The sequence below is a fragment of the Apteryx rowi genome, unplaced genomic scaffold, assembly GCF_003343035.1.
Source record: "Apteryx rowi isolate R43461 unplaced genomic scaffold, aptRow1 scaffold_531, whole genome shotgun sequence".
NCBI classification, from domain to species: domain Eukaryota; kingdom Metazoa; phylum Chordata; class Aves; order Apterygiformes; family Apterygidae; genus Apteryx; species Apteryx rowi.
The window spans coordinates 23,960-44,666 of NW_020450796.1; the positions used below are offsets into that span (position 1 = coordinate 23,960).

At 53.1% G+C, this 20,707-nt stretch overlaps 2 protein-coding genes across 3 annotated transcripts in view; both read left to right on the forward strand.

Moving 5' to 3' along the window:
• AGRP (agouti related neuropeptide) overlaps nucleotides 1-13,069 on the forward strand; it is a 35,148-nt gene extending 22,079 nt beyond the window's left edge. Inside the window, exons 3-5 of the mRNA XM_026080959.1 lie at nucleotides 9,408-9,596; nucleotides 10,263-10,357; nucleotides 12,778-13,069. Coding sequence (XP_025936744.1) covers nucleotides 9,422-9,596; nucleotides 10,263-10,357; nucleotides 12,778-12,969 — 462 coding nt within the window. The 5' untranslated portion in view covers nucleotides 9,408-9,421 and the 3' untranslated portion in view covers nucleotides 12,970-13,069. The remainder of the gene's footprint in view (nucleotides 1-9,407; nucleotides 9,597-10,262; nucleotides 10,358-12,777) is intronic.
• A 2,136-nt stretch (nucleotides 13,070-15,205) lies between these two features.
• ATP6V0D1 (ATPase H+ transporting V0 subunit d1) overlaps nucleotides 15,206-20,707 on the forward strand; it is a 45,396-nt gene continuing 39,894 nt past the window's right edge. The window contains exon 1 of one of the 2 annotated variants that reach the window (XM_026080953.1): nucleotides 15,206-15,387. In XM_026080953.1, the coding sequence (XP_025936738.1) occupies nucleotides 15,258-15,387 (130 nt within the window). In that variant the 5' untranslated portion in view covers nucleotides 15,206-15,257. The remainder of the gene's footprint in view (nucleotides 15,388-20,707) is intronic. The other variant, XM_026080956.1, reaches the window with a different exon arrangement.

The following is a 20,707-nucleotide window of genomic DNA, read 5'->3' on the forward strand; positions in this document are numbered from 1 at the left end:
GCTGACGTCAGAGAGGCTCGGGCTCGCGCCTTAAAGGGGCCCGGGCACCGGAGCGCGGCGGGGCCCGCGCTGGCCCGCTGGCTTGTGCAGCGCCGAGCGCCCGCGCCGCTGCCGGCCGGCCGTGACTGCGCGGCGTCCCACTGCGCCTGGGTCTGCCTGAGGCCTGCCGCGCTCACGGTGCCCTCAGTGGCGCCACGTCCCTGTGGGCGGCCGGTGCTGAGGCCGGGTGAAACTCGGTGTGCTTCCCGGAGCCCTCCTGCCGCCAGACCTCCCTGCTGCTGGATGTTGCGGGAGGCCTGGGTGCGGGTGGGCCTGATCGTTGGGCTCCCTGGCCTGCAGGTCAAGGAGTGAAATGCCACCCGGCGCAGCATTGGTGTGCGTGGCACGGCAGCGCGTCACCTGTCCATGCACAGCCCTAGCGGAGCCTCTAGGCTGTCACTGCCAGCTTGGTGGGATATCCATACTGCTCAGGACATGGTGGAGGCCAAAGTGTAGATGGATTGAAAAGGGTGGCTGCAGTCAGGTGGCTGTGAAACATGAGGGTCCCCAGGAGTGGTCTGTGCAGAGCCTCTTTCCCCTATCTCTCCCTGGGCTGTCTTGCCTTCCCTCTCCACGTGTGCTCCTTCTCATGTTGCTTCTCTCTGCTGCTGACTGTTGGCCATCTTGGGTCCAAATCTGCTACTGCTGGGGCCAGGACACTGGCTGAGGGACTGGCCTGGGATAGGCAAAGTTGCTTTGCGATAAGCTCCTGCCACACACCACAGCAGATACGCAGGAGCTACTCGTGTGCCATGGGCACTCACATCCCCTTGGGGTGTCACCTTGTTGTGGGGGGAAGAAGATCCCTCAGCCATCACTGCAGCCTTCCTACAGTGGACAGCAACTGGAGTTTATTATGTGATAGGGGCAAAAGCTGGAGGCAACAAGGGGCGCAGGGAAAGTTGAAAGACATCCACAGGAATGCTGTGATAACCTTCCCTGACCATTTCATGGCCTGGTGTCTCTTCTCCCAGGAGGACCCTGCTACTGCTCTTGGGAGGCAGACTGTAAATGAAGTAATATGTAGCAGGAGAAATCTCTTGAGGGCAAATAAACATGGAAAAGTGAGTGTAAAGGAGCTCAGAGATCACCAGTTCCCATCCCTGAGCACTGAGGAAAGCAGTGAGTGCTTGTACCCCTCTTCTTGGTGCCTGGCAAGGAAGACTGTGGCCGTGCTGTGCCCCACAGCTTCTACCCAAAGCAATGAATCCCAAAGACACAGGAGGTCCCAGACTCCCAGGGAGCAGGCAAGGTGCAGTCCCACAGCAGCTGAACAAGAAGAGTAGAGCAGGATCAGTGATGGTAGCCAAGCTCAGGCACAGTCCGGCAATCACCAGACAACTCTGTGGTGACATGGCAGGTCCAAGGCCAAGCCAGGAAGCCAAGTGAGCAGGCCAGGTTTGGCAAAGGACAAGGCTGGCATGGGCATTGCTGCGGCATAGCTCAGGCAAGGTGATGGCATGAGCTTAAATGCAGCTCTCACATCACTATTTCCCAGCAGCCTGATCCCAGCTTACAGCTGCACCATCTCAGACCTCACCTTGAGCCTCAGTAGGGTGCAGTGGCTGCAGAGGAGGATTAGAGGGAAGGATGGTCACAGGCTGGGCAGGCAATTGTGGCCTGTTGGTCCACTCAGAGTGGAGGCACTGGTTAGCTGAGGCTCACAATCCTGCCTTGTTGGTCCCAGGAGATCACTAACTCCACCGCTTCGCTGAGAGCATCTCCAAACACAGCCCCAAAGACCGCCTTCATCCCAGTTCATGGTGGGTTTGGGCTCCCCTTGGGAATGCTGATGTCCTTGCCCAGCTGCCCCGAAGCCTGCACGCCTAGTGCTGTCACTAGATGAAGATGCATCCTGTGCTGCCCCCACAAAGGCAGAGGTGTGTTTGGCAGCCCCCTCTGTTTCCATTCCCAAAGACCAGGTGGTTGCTGAGAGCCCTGTCTCCAGCCTTGGGCCCTCCACAGCTGGGGCCATTCCCATGGCGGGAGCTGCTGGATGCCATGGGGCAGCTCGGCCCTCTGAGCTCTCCCCAGCCCCAAACTCAGAGGGGCCATGCAAGAGGCCATGTGCCCCACTGAGTTGGACTGCAGCTGCCGCAAGCCCCTGAGCTCATGGGTGGCTGACGCCAACCGCTGGAGCGTAGCCGCGGCCCTGCTCATTAGGGCCTGTTTGGAGTCCATGGGGTTGCAGGTGGAGAGCTTCTGGGAAGGCATTAGTGATAACGAGGGAGGCCATGCTAAGAGCTTTTTAATCTGCAGGAGCAGCATCTGCTTTGTGCGTGTCCCCACAGCCAATAACGAGCTAAATGAGCTCGTCGCCCACTCGCCAGGCCGCTTCCAGGAAGAGACGGCCCCGCAGCAGAGGACAGCACGTTGTTGTTCTGCCCATGGCGGGACAGCAGGGGGGCCAGGGCTGTGCCCCACAGGACCCCAGCACCAGCCGGGACTCAGTGCTTCCAGCCTGATCTGCCAAGGCCAGGGTGGAGCAGATGATGGGGAGGGCCCTGCTGGCCCCCAGCACCACAGTGGAAATGCCTTTAAGTGGGCATACGGGGGCTAAGCGGGGCGCAGGGGTGGCCAGAGCTGCTGCATCCCCAGGGCCTGCACAGGGTGGGAGCCCAGCCGGCAGCAGGGCACTTGGGAGAGCCCTCGGGAGACAAGGGGGCACCAAGGCTAGGCTGGTGCTGGGACACTGCGGGGGGACAGCCCTGGGCCCCCTTCTGTCCCCCCTCCATGGGCAGAACAACAGGGCGCTGCCCCTCCGCTGCAGGGCCATCTCTTCCCAGAAGCAGTCCGGCGAGCGGGTGGCCGGCTCATTTAGCTCGTTACTGGCCATGGGGACGTGCACAAAACAAACGCTGCTTCTGCAGATTGAAAAGCTCTCAGTGCAGCCTCTCTTGTTACCGCTAATGCCTTTCCAGAAGCCCTCCACCCACAGCCCCGCAGACTCCAAACAGGCCCTAATGAGCAGGGCCCATGGCCGAGGGGCTGGCGTCAGCCGCCCGCGGGCTTGGGGACCTGTGGCAGCTGCAGCCAAACCCACTGGGACGCATGGCCTCTCTAGCAGTCCCTCTGAGTTCGGGGCTGGGGTAAGCTTGGAGCCAGGAGGGCCAGCTGCCCCATGGCAGCCTGCAAGTCCCGCCACGGGAATGGCCCAGTCTGCAGAGGAGCCTGGGGATGGGGATGGGGCACTCAGCACCTACAACAGGAAAGGGAGTGGGAATGGAGGGAGTACCAACCACGCTTCTGCTTTCGTGGGGGGCAGCACAGGGTGAGCCTTGTATGGTTGCAACACCAGATGCAGGGGCTGCTGGGTGCTGTGCATGGGGGTCCCAGCTGTGTGTTTTGCATAGGGGGACCCATCTGGGTGCAGGGCATGAGGATCCCACCTGGGTGCTGTGCACAGCAGCCTGCAGCAGAAGGAAATGCCCAGCAGCAGAGCAGCCCCTCTTAGGGCTCTGCCATCCCGCAGAACCCAGGCACAGGGCTGTGCAGGCGCATGCAGTATGCAGAGCCCCTGCTGAGTGTTTCCAGCAGCTATGTGAATCTGGAGGAGAATGGGGCAAAGTGGATGGGGTTCCATGCCTCATCCCCTCTGATCCAGCCCTTGGTTATGGCCGGATCTCAGCAAAGAAACAGCTCTTGTTGGGCTGGGGTAGGATGGGGTGGGCAGAGGGCAGAGGAGGGGCTGCAAAGAGCCCCAGGTCTGGCATTGCCATTAGGACCAATGGCTCACACCATGTTGGGCACACGGCTTGGAGGACTGTGGGTTCCTTGCCAGGCGTGCAGGGTCTGAGAGTGGCCTGGCAAGGGGCAGTGCTCAAGATATCTGCCTCACTTGCTGGGCTGCCTAGCAGGGTAAATCAGAGCCCATTGAACCTCTCATATCTCACCCCCCATTTCCTCACAGAGACATGGATGTTTCCAAAAGGACCCCTGCTGAACTATAAACTGGGAAGCAGGTAGTTTGTAGGGTTGTGGAAAGAGATGCTTGAAGGGAAGCAGTGGAGTTAGCAGTCTCTGGGACAGTGGGAACATGGCATGGGGCAGAGCCCGGGGAATCTGCTGCCCTGCATGTGCGTCTGTGGGTTCAAATGGAAAGGTGTTCTTTGCTTTTCTGGCTTCTTGCACTGAGGTTTTTATCAAACAGCTCTTGATCTAGTGTTTTCAGGGCAGAAAGGGGCTTTGGAAGCCTCTGCTCTGTGAACAGTGTCTTCCATTGCAGCCCCTTGGCTCACCCTCCGACCCTGGCTCCTTTTCAATAGTAAAAGGCCCAGTGCACGTCAGGGTCTGTTCCTTCTCCTGATGAGGCACTGGGTGGGTGCATCCTGAGATGCAGGTCCATATCCTTTTGTACAATTGCCTGTTATATACGTGCCAACTCTGCTTTGAAGTCCTCCATTGAAAGGGCAAGAGTAGATGCATGGTGCATGAGGATGGTACATCCAGGACGCACACTGACACTTGTCCCTGCAACTATGCAGCTTCCTTCAGGTTTTGGAGTGGCAATCAAGCATCTCAGCACCAGAAGAAGCTCAAGTCCCAGGATGTGGCTGTGAGAGCCAGTGATGGGGCTGAAGATAACAGTGCAGCCAGTTCTCCTTTCTTTCCAGTGGCGGAGTCGAGCCCTTGGTGTGGACAGGAATTCCTCCAAGAACTCTCAGCTCTGAGAAACTGCAGGCTTTCAAAGGGGTAGATGAGTAACAGATGCGGTTAGAACAGACAGGAGCCCAAAGAATCTGCAGATGGCTAATGGCCGGGAGTAGAGGACTTTTGAAGACTGTAAACAGACTCTGAACTATGGCTGGATTCATGCCAGGAGCTATTCATATGCAATTTTGCCTTTGAAAGCATGCAGAAAGCCCTGCATATCTTGGTAGAAGAGTCTGTAGCTTTTGTATTTCTCTAGCTGGGAACTGAGAGACTGCAGTCTAAATGCCATTCAGATATGGCTGGAAAGGGAAGGAACGTGGAGGGAAGGTGGGACTGCTCTGAAGCAGCAGCCAGCTGCAGCCAGCTCAGAAGTTTCTCAACAGGCGGCTTTGAGGAAGGATGATGGAGTTGGGCTGGGCACACCAGGAGGTTCCTCTGGCATCACACCTCATCCCTGCCACGGGCTTTCCAGGTCCTTCTGGCACCATGAACGAGCTAGTGCCTGGACACAGGAGGGTAGTTGCAAAGGCACAGGATACAGAGCATTTAGAGCAGGCTTCCCAAAGCTACAGGGCATGACCCATGCCAGTAGAGGCCAGGAAGAGGACATGAGCTGACACTGGGACCACGCTGGCCACAGGATCATGTGGGAGGATGAGGAAGGAAGCCCTGGTTTAGAGATCCCCATAAACTCACTTTGTGAAAATACACAGCCCCTTGCAGGAGGAAATGTGCAGAGAGTCTGACCCAGCTCCACCCTGCAGGCATGGGGCCAGGCATGAATGGAGGTGGCTTCTTTCCTCTGGATCAGTGTCTGTGCAGTCTTTCACTGATCCTCCACTCCTGGAGACCACAGGATGCCAAGGGGAGCTCTGCCTGGGACCCTGCACAGAGGGCGAGTCACCTCTCGGCACCCACAGAGGCACCGTGTGAGCAAATAGGGAGTTCAGGGCAACAGGGGATCCATTCCTCTTCACAGCCATGCAGGGCACAGAGAAGCACTGTGCATGAATCCTCCCTCCTGCACATCGCCCCACCAGCAGTCTCTCTATCCAGACAAAGCCCGGTTTTCAGAGAAGCCCACCTACCTGGTAGTTAGCATAGTCATGTGGCTGCAGCACTTAATTAATAGAAAGCCAATATAAATTCCAGTCAACATGTTGGGAGGACATCTAGGCAGAGACACGTAGCTGCATTCCCAGTGAACTCAGTGGAGCAGCAAGCGGTAAGCCCTGTTTCCATTCAAAGAGGTCTGGGCTTACAGTGGGTGGTGTTGCTGCCTGGGGAAGGGTTTGGGTAAGCAAGGCCAGGCGGTGGGTGCATTTAGGGCACTATGCCCAAAGCCGTAGAGGTCCCCTTGGTATGGAGGGGCTCTCTCACAGCAAAGGACTGGGCAGTTTTGGGGGAATGGGGAGGTGCCGAGTGGCTGGCATGGCTCTGGGCTTCCAGAGGGAAGAGTGGAGCTTCAAGGCTGCCGAGCAGCTTTTCAGCCCTGCCTCAGAAATGGGTGCTGGGCTCTGTGGGACTCGGCTGCTGGCATTAGCTAGGAATCCCCCTCCTGGGCCCTTTTTGTTGGCTCCCTGCAGAAGTCTCCTGCCCTTTATAGCTCTTAGGCCCAAAAAGCCCACGGCCCAGCCCTGCATCATAGCTCTCCCCCCAGCCCTGTAGGTGATGCTTCCGGTCTCCCCAGCTTGCCCAGTCTTTTCCCCAGCTGTGCCCAGTGTGGTCCTCCTCCCAAACTTGCTCTCTCTAGCCCAACCTAGCCCTCTTCGCAGCATTACAGCTTCACATTTCTCTTTTCAGATGGATTATTTGGGGTATGTCTTTGGATTAAATCTCCCAAGAAATCCTGATATTCTCTCTGAACTGTATCTTTCTCCTCTCTGACCTATTTCATCCCCAGAGAGAGCAGAGGGTCAGGAAGGATCTCACAGCCACAGAGTTTCCACTCCCTTCCCCACTGCAAAGTACTTCTCACCATCCCATAGCAGCCTTAAGATCTACAGTGAAAGACCAAAAATCCCCAGACTAACTGAGCCCCAGGCACAACATTGGGGTGCTGCCAGTATTGCAGAGCTCATCAGGAGCAGAAAATCTGAATTTCCCCATGACTTGAGAAGGGGATGCAAGCCCTGCACTGAGGCCAGGTGAAAACATTGAGCTGATTTGACCTGGGGGATATTTTCTGATGATGGTGCTCATGACCCAGGCAGCTTGACAGGCAAAGGGGGCTTTTCACACAAATGCTTCCCTCACAAAAGCCATCTGGCTGAGTGCCAGTGGGTTATCCAGGTAGCTGTGTGGCACAGAGGCTTCAGAGCCCCCTGCAAGAGTACTTGCTGTGTTTATGACATCCAGACCATCACTGCAGACCTTAAGCAAAGCCACAGCTATGCCTGCTCTCTCTATCAGCTTCTGCATGATACTTTATCTTCCCAAAGCACTACATTTGCTTATCGGGTCCAAATCCTGCTGTGTTCTCAGTTGTGCCACCGCAAAAGGAGCTGTAGCAAAGCAGTTTGTCATGGGAGTTCCCCAGGGCCTTTTCAGGGAGGTTATCTTGCAGCTGCTCCAATAGTAACTCCGAGTGCGGTGCATGCAGTCTCTCTAATGCCTGGGCTTTGTTTCACCTATGTATAGTTGTTCCTGTCCATTCCCTAGGCTCCTGCCTGTGGCATTACAAACCTGCCTGTGAGGATGGGCATGGACCCATGGCTCAGGGGCTGATGTCTGGAGCAGTGGAGGGATAAAGCAAGCAGGGAGAGGGAGACATTATGGAGGGGGCAGTGGTGGAGCTGGGCGAGAGCACAGAGAGATTTGTGTCCTGTTCCCAAGTAGTGCTGGCATCAGCAGTGCCATGGAAAAGGGCACAAGATGGAACTGCTGGTGGGTACGAGGGCTGTCTCTGAGCTAGACCATGGGTTTCAAGGCTGTGGAGCTTGGAGATCTTGCAAGATACTTGCCCTCCAGCGCTGGGAGCAGCCTGCAAGGCCCTGGTTATATGTCCAAGCCCAGATGAAGACCAGGCTATATTAGCTCCTGATCTTTAAAGCTAGTGGCACTTCCACACTCTGTGAGCACAGCTGTCTGGCAGGAGTTTTGGTGGATCTGTTCTGGCCATAGCCTGTGCACGTGCAGATGAGTGAGTGTGTGGCATTGCCATATCCTGGCAGACACTGAAGGCTGTACATGGGGTAGGGAGACCCTCAACCACTGCATCAAGATCAGGTTTCAGTCCATCCTCTGCTGCTCACCCCCATCTTCAGTGGGATCAGGAATGTACCAGCATCCAGAGTCCCCCATGGCACTGTGGCATGTGAATTAGCTCTGAATGGTCCTGGCCTGCTCAAGATTCAGAGGCATATTGGGAGCCCAAGGAAAGCTCTCAAGTCCAGGAGGCCAGAGCATGTGGGAAAGCTCGTTAGCCTCACTGCTTCTGACTTTTCAAGGTCTACAGGCTCATCGGACAGAGCTGGGACATCAGCCAGCCCTGCCACTGACAGAAGGAGAAACTGGTGCAGGGAACAAAGGAGAGAAGCCCAGCAGGCTGTCTGAGAGGGCCCCATCAGACTTCACAAAGCTGTATAGCTCAAGCAGCACCAGAGCAGAGAAGAAGAATGACAAGACAGACAATTAAATTGGAGTTAAGAGCCCAAGTGTCTTGGGACAATGTCTGTTGGTACCATTTCTGCTCCTGCCTTTTCAGAACTGATGGATGGTTCACAACCTAGAGAGTGTGAAGGGCCATACCAAGATGTCAACATTCTGTGATTGAGATGGGTTGGGGCCCTGCAGTTACTGTCACTGGAGGAGGATTTGGTGGGTGGGGGATGACCACACATCCTTCCTGGTTGCTTCTTGCTTTTGAATTCAGACACCTTGCTTGGAATGGACCAAGCCCCAGGAGCTTTGTCCCTTGTCAAGGTGTTGGACATGGAGAGCTTCCTGTGCTTCTAGCTGAAGAGGAAGAGATGGCTGAGGTCCTCCCAGTGCTACCGCTGGCAGAAATTGCAACAGAAACACCATCTCCTGAAGGCAATGCATAGCTGGAGAGTATCATGGAGGACAAAGGCCCAGAGTCTGAGTTGGGAAAATGTAGGCCTCCAGCTGACTTTTTTGACTGGAGTGAAGGGACAGCCCTGTCTCCTTGACTGACTCAGGTGGGAGAAGGACAGGTGTCTTCACATTTCTCCTTTCAGCCAGCATCCTCCCTTCCTTTCATCTGATGTATCTGAACATGACCAGTGACCAAAGACCTGAGCAGGGAACCTGCTCTCCTTGGTCAGGCCAGTGGGCTGTATGAACAGAAGCCTAGCTCTGAGGAAAGCAGTGGTACCACAAGCCCACATTGTCAAGGGGTTGGAAACCACAGCCCAGGTGCTGCAGGTAGAATGCAGCAGGAAAAAGCTTGTCTTGACAAAAAGGCATGGCAGAGAGCAAAGCCGCAGTGAGTCTTGGCACCTGTCCCTGCTTGGTCCAAACTGTCTCTGGGAGGAGGACAGCACTCTCAGTGCCGGCTTTTGATCCACTCAGTGTGACGTCAATGGACCCAAGCAAAGACTCCCGTGTTGTGGGAGTGCTGGCAGAGGCTGTTCTTTGCCAGCAGGGCTGGCACATGCATCCCTCAAGCATGCACTGCTCTTAGGGTGATAGCAGGGTGGTGGAGCTTGGGGGCTTCGACCAGGACTGACCCTCACTGTGATCCCTCTGTGCAGATTGCCCCAGGACCATGCTGAACATGCTGCTGCTGTGCTATGGGTTGCTGCAGGGAATCCAGGCCATCCTCACCTCGGACCTCAGCCACAGTCACCTGCAGGAGATGAGCGCTGGTCTGGATGGGGCAGACAGAGCCCAGTACTCCAACCTGCTGCATAAAGTCAAGGAGGTGTCTGTGGAGCCAGTAGGTGAGTCCTGTGGGCCCCCACGTCTCCCACTGTGTGGTCACCAGCTGCTTGTTGGTGTGGCAAGGGGCCCAGAAATAGACCTGGGAACCCGGGTCCCAGGACTGAATGCAAGAGATCCCTTTAGAGCAATGCAGCCCCTCCTAGCACTGTCTAGTGAGAGCAGCCTCCCCGCTAACCCTGCCCTGGCAGCCAGTTCAGACAGTGGGGAATAGGGTCTTTTTTCTTGGTGTGTTTGGACTACATAGCTGTGTGCCCTTCTCTGGGATCTTGGCCAAGGATCCTTCCCTCCCAAGGACTCCAAGCCCTGCCTGGAGCCAGCTCTTTTCCTCATGTACCCCAGTACACATGCAGACTCCCCTGCCCTGCAAGGGATCCTCTCGTTTGTGAACAGGGACCTGCAGAAAGCCCTGTACAGTGGTACCTGTCCCATCATGTTGCACAGGAGAGGGATGGGAGCAATTCTCCGCCCAGAAATATGACCATAACCACAACTCAGGCTGGCTTTTCCCCTCTGAGGTGCAGCACTATTAAGTTACATATCTGACCATTTATTCTCTGTGCCCAAGTTCCTCTAGACCATGGAGAGCAGAGTCAGAGGAGAACATACTCAGCCAGCAGCCTGCATGCAGTGCACACCTTGTCCAGCCTCTCTCTTGTATTTAACAGGAGCTCTTCCCAGGCCTGACTTTGATCAGATGGCCCTGGAGGTCCAGGAAGCTGATGGAAACCTTGTACAGAAAGGTGGTGTGCTGGAACCACAGGTAACATTCTACAAGCTCATGGTGTTTTCTTAAAAGCCTCCAAAGATCAGGGATGCTCCAAGCTGCATCAGGCTTCTCCATGCCCTGGGACCAGGGTTGGTTTGGAACAAACACCAAACCTGACGGGTGCTTGGGAAGGGAGCCTACATTTGTTGTCTGCTGAGGAGTGTGGAAATGCTGGGAGTCTGGGAAATTGGAAGGAAAGGGGCCTAGAAAGCTGATGATTTTGTGCTAGCCTACCAGGAACACTGCTGCAGGGACCAGGCAGGAGAGCTGGCTGAAAGTGAGGAAAGTTTTGAAGCCAGGCAAGTATTCTCCACCTAATTTCCTATGAAATTGTGGGAACTGAACCTTCTCCACCAGACGTTTCAGTAATGACAAGTGGGCATGAAATATGTTCTTTTTAAATTTCTCCAGCCCAACCAATTATTCAGTCAAAATTGGAGAGGGCTCTGAGGAGTATGAAAGAAACATTTCCTGCCAAGGGGGATGGGAGTAGTGAATTCACTATTAATAATTGTCAAGTATTTGGAGGAAAACACTGACCTCCTCCTTTACCTTGGAGAGTCCAAATGACCTGCTCCCACTATAAAAGCAAACTGGAATTGTCTCCTTGGGTCCTGCCCAACAGAAAATACCAAGGACTCTCTAACATCTGTGTACAAGATAGACAGCCCAGGCTCCTCTGTGGGGGTGTGCAAGACTGAACTTCCTGTCAGGAGACAGAGACCTAATGGATTCACTGATGGGCCACTGGAGTGATGCAGGTCCTGAGGAAACTCTCATAATGAGAGATTAAAAAGATTGTTTCCTATGGACAGATAATTAAAAGACCCTGGAAGGAACATAGTATTTTGTATGGAAAACGGACTCTGGGAGTGTTCAGATGAATTAAAACATAGGAAATTCTGAGCTAAGATTCCAAACACACTGAATTCTGGAAGGGGCTTTGAGTGTTTTCCCTTGAGGCTGGAGTCAAGCTGTGGTTGTTAGGGGCCAAGCTGAAGCCTCCCCACCCTCCCTCAGGGCTCACTGGACCCTTCGCTGAGCTCTTCCAGCACATTAAGTTGCAGATATCAATCTCCTTCAGCTCCCAGGTTAGCTTTCTGCCAGCTGGATGCACTGAAATAGGTCTGATGAGTGCTGGCACTGGTACAACAAAGGGACAAAGGATGGGGGCTCTCAGCAGCCAAGAGTGAGACAGGCTGAAGCTGCCCAGAGCCGCAAGCTCGGTGGTTGTCGCAGAGCTCCAGCGGGGCCTGAGCATGCACTTCTTTGGTCCGGTTCACGTATCTTAACTATAGCCCAGGAAGCCTCTGTGGGCCACCAGTTTGCCTGGCTGTTCCACTTCTTGCCTGGCTCTGTCCCTGGTGTTTCTGTTCCAGAGAAAGGCCCCCTTCACTTCCTCAATGTTTAGGCTGTGCTTTAAAATAAACTTCTATTCCACAATCATGAAGGCCTTGAAATGTGGTGGAAGAGGTAGTGACACCTGAAGACAGCCCAAAATGAGGGCTGAGCTACCCCAGGGGGTTCTAACGTGTTGCTTTGAGCCTGGAGTTGACCATGATGGATGGCCCTGCTGTTCACAGCAGCAGACTGGCAGCTGCAGTATGTTTCATCAGGCACACATGCTGCTGGCTCACGCTGCAGTGCCTGGCTGTGCCCACATGAGCTGCCAAGCTCTCCAGCTCTGCCACCTCAACAGCTTCAGAGACATTCTCACGCTAAGCCCCAAGTGTGGGTTGGGTGTGTGAAGTTGGATATTCCGGGTCCTGGCAAACCTCATTTGTTTTTACACAGAGGTGCCTTGGACTCTTTAGGCTGTATGGACCGGACTGGACATCAGAGCCCTCCTAGAGCCTTCTGTGCCTGGAGAGGATGTGCTCTGCGTCAGAATATATTTATTACCAGAGCTGGGCAGGTCACTCCCACAGTAGGCAGCACCTTTCAGTTAGAGTTGTAGGTCCAAGGACTATTTTTTTGACCACAAGCCCAGGCTCAGTTTCAGCTAAGTTAGGCTCAGTTCCAAGGTGAACAGCAACTTTCCTGTGGTCTCTTTTTGACTTTCTTTGTCCCTTTGTCTCTCTCACAGCTTCCTTCAGATAAACAAGTTAAAAAAGTCCCAGGACCAGCATCTCCAGCCCCAGAAATGCCCTTCCCTATCTATTTCCAATTAACAATGATATGTTGGTGGCAGAAGTTCTTTCTGCCTGTGCACCCCTCTCCCCAGGTTAGGTGGCCACACATTGTAAGGAAGCAGGATTGAGGCAAAGGCAGCAAACACAAAGCCAAGGTAGAACATCCTTCCATGCATAGTCATGGAGCAAGCCAAGGGACATCTCCATTCTCATCCAAACAGTTCTTTATTGCTGGCATGGCTGTCCAACATTAAACCATTTCCCGACTCCTTTCTCTGTCAGGTGTTATCCACTGCACTGCAAGCTTCAGGCCGAGAAGAACGCTCCCCTCGCCGGTGTGTCCGCCTCCTGGAGTCCTGTCTTGGGCATCAGATCCCCTGCTGTGACCCCTGCGCCACCTGCTACTGCCGCTTTTTCAATGCTTTTTGCTACTGCAGGAAAATCAGCACCAGTTTCCCATGTGGCAGGAACTAGTGCTGGTCCTGGAGGACTATATGCTCCTTGCCACTTTGGGCTGCTCCTTGGGTCTGCCGTGGGTCTGCCCACATGTGCCTCCTCCTCTGCAGCTCTAATAAACCAGCCATTAGCAAAACCCATCACCAAGTTGGACTGGTACTACCAGCATGTCTACCTTGGTTCTCAGGGGAGAGTGTCAGCAGAAAGTGGGAGATACCTGCACCCCATGCAGCTCCTGCAGTGCCATTCCCAGCTAGATTAGAGTGGTATCTCAGTAGAAGTGCCCTGGAAGGTGAGAATTCGGCTATGCTGGGAGCTGTATGACTTGTGTTTTGCTCCCACCAGCCCTGCTCCTGTGAGCAAGGGTATTGCTCCTATCCAAGGTATTTTTGCTGCAGTGCTGCTGGGGATAAGTCCTCGACTCTGTGCTTGACTGTATGTCACCAAGAGGGAGCTGGAGGCAGATGTCACCACAGGCTGGTGAGAACAGGAGTCCTGTTTGCAGCAGGATTCAAAAACAATTTCAGGTCAGGCATTCAGGAAAGTCCAGCCTTATTCACAGTGATGGAGGTCAGAAATGTTCTTCCTCTGGACATAGGGCCACCTGCTTTGGTTTGTTACACAGACCGAAGTCTGATATAGGTGTCCACAGTATGCAACTGGTAATATAACAGCACTGTTTCTAAGCCCACAGCTAAAAGCATGCCCAAGTCACCAGTGGCAAGACAGCCCACAGCTCCTGCTGTGCCCATGGCTCCCTTGGACCAGGACAGCTGTCAAGCCCAAAGAATCAGCTGCCAGGGAGAGGTCAGCAGTAGGAATGGCTCCAGTGTGGATGCAGACAGTCCAAAGTCTGACCTCCTTGGCCACTAGCTCAGGCAGCCATGGGCCTCCAGGTGCCATCAGGCTATGGCCCAGGGATGCCGCACACACTGCTGGTGCCAACAGCAGAATGCTGCTGTGGGGGCTGTAATGTAGCCCTCACATTGTCTCAAACACTTTGAATTGAAAAGCCATAAAAGTCCAGTAGTGTCTTAAGGTCATGGGGGTGCCACAGAGAGCCCTGGACAGACTCAGGCATAATGGTACGCTAGGCTAGCTCTGAGCAGTGTGGGTGCAGGTTGCTGGGCACTGTTGGTCCAGGGGCAGGGAGTGCACTGTAAAACACACAGTGACGGCATGTCTGTGCAGCTGTAGTTTCCTTTGAAAGAAAACGGTGCCCAGTTTCCCACAGCTGGGTTAAGAAGAGCTCAGACCCACAGCAGAAGGGAAACCAGAAAGGGAGCAGGTTGACAGGGTGGGACAGTAAGGCCTGCGAACAGGAGGAGAGCATGGTTTCGACTTGCTTCCAGAGTGATGAACCCCAGGATGAAGCAGCAACAGTCAGGTCACACCTCCAGGCATGGGCACTTCAGCTTCATTTGTGTGAAGCCTTTTCCTGATGTTGGCCAGGTTTCCTCACCAGGTTTTGCAGGTCAGGGTCTTGGAGTGCCTCTCTCCAGCCCTCCACAGTCCAGGGCCTGGCTGCAACCCCTCGTCCAAGTCCTGCGGTGCGGCAGGCCCTGCCCTGCATGGGTATGAACATGGGGGCATGGGATCAGCTGCAGAGCCAGGCTCCGCGCCCGTGCTGCCCTGCCGCCCAGCTCCGGAAAGACCAAGGGAACTGGGGCGATGGTGAGCAGGCGGTGGTGGCACTTACTGCTCTTGGGCGGTTTTGCTCCTTCAGACACCTCTGTGCCCCTCGTTCCCCCCTGTGCCATGGGCTGTGGATCCAGCTGTGCGGTGTGAGATGGCCCAGGTCACCCTGCCCAGACCCTCACTGCCCCCTCTGCCACCCCTGCGGCCGCAGAGGCCGTGCAGATGGGGGGCTGGGGGCTGCGCCCAGTGCCGGGGGCTGCATGGAGGGGCTGGGGCCTGCGTGGAGGCTCCGGTGGGATGCGTGGAGGGACTGGCGGCTGTGCCGGGCACTGCGTCCGAGGCTGCGTGTGGCACCGCTAACGGGCGGCGGCAGGGCTGTGCGGAGGGAATGGGGGCTTTGGTGGGGACGTGGCAGCTCTGTGTGGAGGCTCTGTGGCTTCGCCCAGGCCCTGAGGAACGGGGACCACAGGGGAGGGCGGCACTAGGGCCCCGCGGCAGCCCCGCCCAGCGCCCCCCCGCCGCTGCAGGGCGCCCCGCAGCCGCCAGGGGGCGCCCCGGCCGCGCGCTGCCTGCCGGGACGGATGCGGCGGGCGGGGCGAGCGCGGGTCACGTGAGGCGCCGCCGGGTCACGTGAGGCGCCGCCGGTGGGGAAGCCGGCTGCCGTCGCCATGTCGTGCTTCCCGGAGCTGTACTTCAACGTGGACAACGGCTACCTGGAGGGGCTGGTGCGCGGCTTCAAGGCGGGTGTGCTCCGCCAGGGCGACTACGTGAACCTCGTGCAGTGCGAGAGCCTCGAGGGTGAGCGGGGCCGGGGCCTGCCGCCAGCGGGGCCCCGGGGAGGGCAGGGCGCCCGGCCGGCGGGCTGTGTGGGGGGCCCGTCCGGCGGGGCCGGCGGGGCCGGGGGGCGGCCCTCGCCTGGGCCCGCCGCCCCTCTGCTGGGGCGGGGTGGCAGGGCCGGGGGCGCCTGGCCGACCGTGGGGGTAGGGGACCTAGTGGGAAGCGCAGGGGCCTGGCGGCGGGGGGGAACGGGATCGGTGGCCAAGAGGGATGCGAGGGGCTGGGGGGCAGCGCTTTGGGGGCCGGCCGGCCGGCGGGGGCCGACAACAGGGCTTTGGGGTCCCCTCCTGGCGTGGTTCTGGCACATCCTGGCGCGGCTGCAGGCGCAGCATTCTCAGTCCGTGGCTAAATAGCTGCCTCTGCTGGGCAGGGCTCTGGGTTCCCCTGGCAGTGGGTCTTCCCGTCCGAGCTGCACCCTGCCACCCTCTGAGCACAGGAGCTTTCAGCTGACTCGGTTTCCTGATCTGTCTGGCTGTGTGATTGCACAAATGCTAGATCTGACACAGCACTTTCAGCACCCACTCGGATTTTGGCTTCCTTAAAGTGGCTGTGTAACCATGGTGCACGTCCTTAGGTCACTGGGAGCCAAATGGATTTGTCAGTTCTGTTGATAAGTCTTGTATTATGCATTCTCTGCACTAATGGCAGGCAGTGCGGGAAACCTTTTAATTACTTTGAGGCCAGAAGTGAGATTATTAGGATAGTCTAACTTGATCCCTGATACAAGCAATCATTTTTTTTGAGATGACCAAGTCACCTAGGAGGGTAACTGCTGTTGATTGGAGTATTGCTAGTGAAGAAATGCATTATGGGTCGTGGTAAATTCAGCAATGAATACTTTTCACCTACAATCTTGAGCTCTCTTTCTAGGCTAATTTTGGCCACTCATTGCCTCTTGTCTAGATTAGTGTGTACAAAGCTGGAAAGCTGTGATAGTTTTGTTCAGTGATGCTCATCAGCTAAAATCTTAAGCTTTTTTTCAACAAGTAAAACAAAGTTCAGGGAAGGTTTTGCTTCTCTTAACCACTCTCCCAGCACTTAAGCCATCCCCTGTTTGCCAGCATCCTCCCTGTGACCACTAGAACTGCATCTAGTAGCTGCATTGTGCCAAATAAAAAGAAAATAGAACGATCAAATTGGTAATCCCTCACTTAACCAGCCAGAGGTCATGTTAGCACTTCTGACTCTTTCAGCTGATTATGTTTTGTGACCTGTCCTGTTTCCCCAGTTAGGATGAAGATAAAGACTTTTTCGCTTTGTCCATGTCTTCAAACCAGTCAGTGTTAAGATATTCATATTCCTCTGTATCATTGACCCGCTTAACATTTTTTCACTTGTTGATGTCTAGAACATGGATCAGTGATTTGTTGATAAATCATGAAGATCAGAAATAAATCTCTATTGAAATAGGCTAGAAACACGTGTCTAGACATGCCAATTGTTTTGATCAATGGGACTATAATTATTGGAATCGTTCTGTCTTAGACATCTAAAAATACTACTTAAACATCAGCTTTATCTTGAGGATTGTTACTAAGTGATTCAAATCAATATTGACTGTTTAGAGGGATCCTGGATGCAAGTTATCTGGAGCTGCAAAGTCAATTGTTAAATAACAGCTGTTGAAGTTGAATATTCACTTGAGCTGTTCCTGGAATTAGTTATCTATATTATACAGTATGTCTTTGGACTTTTGAATACAGATGAAACCTTATTTGCAGTATTCAAACTACTTATTCTTGCTGAACTCAGATGACCACAGAACTTGTCATATTTTAATAAATGTTGCCTTTTTCCTCTATATTGCTCTTTGTCAATCTTTTCTTTCTCTCTGTATTTGAATTTAAGATCAGTTTCTTTCTTATCATCTTATTATTATTATTAATGTCTTTTCCTTGTTGTGCAGGCAGAGCTTGCAGAAATAGCTGCTTGTAAATGTCGGCATTTGTAATAGGAATGATATCATATTTTGAAGACCACTGTAGAAAATGGGGATTCCTGCTGCCAGTCTGACTCTTCCATTCAAGTCCATTTTTTGGGAACAGAATGCTGGGGCTTGCCCCAATTGCTACCTTAAAAATATCCAGGTTATTTTTACTTAGGACAGAAGCTTATTTTCAGCAGACTTTTCCACAGCTCTTTGCCTGCAGCAGTCTTTGTTGTTCTTAGCACGGAGCCCAGGATCTGAAGGAGGGTGAAGGGAGGTATCTGTGCTGTCGGAAGTCTCAACGTGCCTGAAACTGTCACTTCCCTATCATCATCTCTGTAGATTACTTCCTCTTTGGAGTCTTTCCGTATTTATAGTTTCTCCTTTTTCTCCCTTCTTTGCCTTCTGAACCAAGTTGCATAAATTTAGCTCTCCCTGGGAGTGGTGGTTTTCTGTGTTTGAAATGAGTTGGTTTGGACTTCCCATAAGATTGTCTTGATGTTGTTAACTGTTACATCCCTGACAGCTCTCTGGTGGCTGCCGCTGTGCTCCTAGTCAAGCTCCTTTCAGAGCTTGAAGGCTGTTCACTGCTGATTTGAATCCTTCTCAGCTTTGCTTTTTTCATCCCTGTGTAGGGTGCTGTTGTAGAAGGTTTTTCCTTCAAAGGAATGTTCTTGATCACTTGTGAAGAACTGTGGTCAGATCGTATCCTTCCTCTGTTCATTCAGTTTCAGTTTTTCTATCTCAGTACCTGTTTCCTTTGTTCAATAGGCTTTAAAGCCCATTCTTTCTCTGCCAGGTACTTGTCTACACTAAATCTAGGTAGTGGCCAGCCTGCTGACAGCCCAAATAAGTGGTTAGACACAAAATACTCGTACACTCTTCTCTACCTCTCCTGTTTTGTCTTTGCTGCCTCCTCTCGTATGTGAGTCCAGCTCTGCAGGCAATCACAGTTTTAGAGCAGATTACCACCTTGGCTGTGGAGAAATCCTAAAGGACCAATGTGGTTCTGGGACTGGCTGTGGGAATTGGGTATCTGGCTGGTCTGTATGGGGCCCTTTCCTTGCAGTTCTCTGGTCTTGACATTGCTTGGAGAATGAGGTGCTTCCAGGTCTGAAATGCTGTTCCCTCTTGTGTGCTTGTGTCGGTCTGGAAACACAAAAGAATTGACTATGATTTAAAGCTTGAGCTGACAGCTTGGTGCTGCCAGAGGGAGTAGGTTATGCTTTTCCATGTGATGCCCTGTCACCTCTGCTTGTCTGATCACAAAGTAAGCTGATTCAAACTCTTGCTTCTTGTTTAATCAGTTTACTGCTGTCATAGGGAGCCAAATAGCTCAGTGTGATGAGGCAGGCTCCTAAGCTGGCTTGAAAAAGGGGCTGGAGCACATGACCAGTAATGAAGGGAGGGCACAGGATGTTTTGGCTTCAGCTTTCTCTTGAAACCCTGTGCAAGATTGTTTAATCCCTTCTTTCAGCTCCAAAAGACCTGACACTTTAATTGTTTCTGAGCCAGTTCCTGTGTGCTGTAGGCCTGTGTTGGATGGTGCTTGGTCCTCTCTGTTGTAGCTAGTTCCCATTTCTGACACAAGGTGTCAGTGAAGGACTTCTAGCTGTCTTCCTCCGCTTCAGTTGCGTAAACCAGGTCTGTTCTTGAGTTGAATCTGTCCTGGATAATCAAACTTACGAGTCACCTAGATTTTCTACAGTCAAAAGGAGACAGAGCTCTCTCCAGCTGTTAAAAGCTGTGGTAGCCTACTATAGGCTCAGCATCTGCTCTCAAGAATAAAAAGCTGTTGATACAGTTGAACAGTAGCGCAACTTTAAGAAGCGGAGTTCAATTGAGTATTGGAATATATAGGTTATAGCCAAGCTTTATTGTTGGTCTTTCATGCTCTGTACCACAAAACATATATGGAGCCTGGAAAGTGAACAGAAGTATCTTCTGTAGAAACAGGAATTCCTTTATCTTCAAGGCAGTGTTCAATAGCCTCTTATTTCCAGGCTCTTCAGCTCTAATATTCCTCTTGGTTCCACAGCAACAGTATAGGAAACTCAACTTGGGTCACCAACTTCTTTCTGATATGCCAATGTAGGGAAGGTGACTGGTGTGGTAAAATCCAACAGCAGGACATTTCATCTCATCCTGAGCATCTCTTGCCTTAGAGGTTGGTACATAGGTGGTTGTAATCTGCAGAAATACAAATTGCGTCATTCTTTTGTTCTTGCTTTCTACGGTGCTGCATTCAGTGATTTCTGAGGTAGTGGTGGGTTGCAGCAATCTGGTGTCACATCTGCTATCAGGTAGGTATGTTCATCTAAGGATCTGGCTCTCTGTCTAATGCTGTTGCAGCTATGGAACTTGCTGAGGCCCCATGCAGTGAGTTCATAGCACTGCTCTCCACTGGGGTCTGCTCTCCCACTGTTTTCACTTCTGGTAGCTTTTCTCATCTTGGCACTAACAGTTAGAAATGTCTGGTTTTGACATGGAGCAATATGGTGGTGTTGCATCATCGCTGGGAATTAGTCCTTGGGTTTCTTGACAGTGGTCAGATAAGCAAACCTCATCACACCTGGTGGGAGGTATAAATACACATTGGTAGGCTGGTGCACCTCTTTTCCATGCTAAGTCTCCTGGCAGGCCTGCCAGGAGACTTAATGGTGGAGTTTGGGAGCCATGAGCTCAAAATTGCCTCTGCAAAGCGATAGAAATTACTTGTTCTGTGTTTAAAGTGACTTGTATGAGTAAATTTGATGGTTTGTTGTTGACCTGAAGCAACTGAAATAAGAGCAGCCCTCTTCTCCTGGAGGATGAGTATGAACGATTAATGCAAATTGCTCTGGTAACACGAATTCTCTATGCCTTGTCAACGATAGCTTCCTTTCATAGCATCTTCAAAAAGAGATCAGTGTCTCTGAAGGCTCCAGTTAAAAGGGATTCTGGGCCTGAAAACCTGTCTACCTTCTTTTTCCCTTTGGGTTATCTTTCCCTGAAACCTTTCACTTTGGCTTTTGGAGTACTTCTGTGAGAGAGCAGTTGTTTGCTTTAGGATGAGCCTTGAAATTCAAGCAGTGGACTAGGGTGGACCATGCAAGTTACTGCAGATAGAGCATAAATGGAAACTGAGCAGTGAGTCTAGGGCAGTGGCCACAGCATACTTCATGGCTTGTTGTCTTAGGGTAGTGAGGTTGTGAAATGACTAGCTGAGAATCACCAGGTAGTTGGCTCCAGCTTGTCAGTGTGGGCCTCTGTCAGAAGAGGCTTTCCCTAGGCTGCGGGTTTCCACCATCACCACATCTCTGTGGGTGAAAGAGCTTTTGCCTACGTGATCAGCTCAGTGCAGGATCAAGTCCA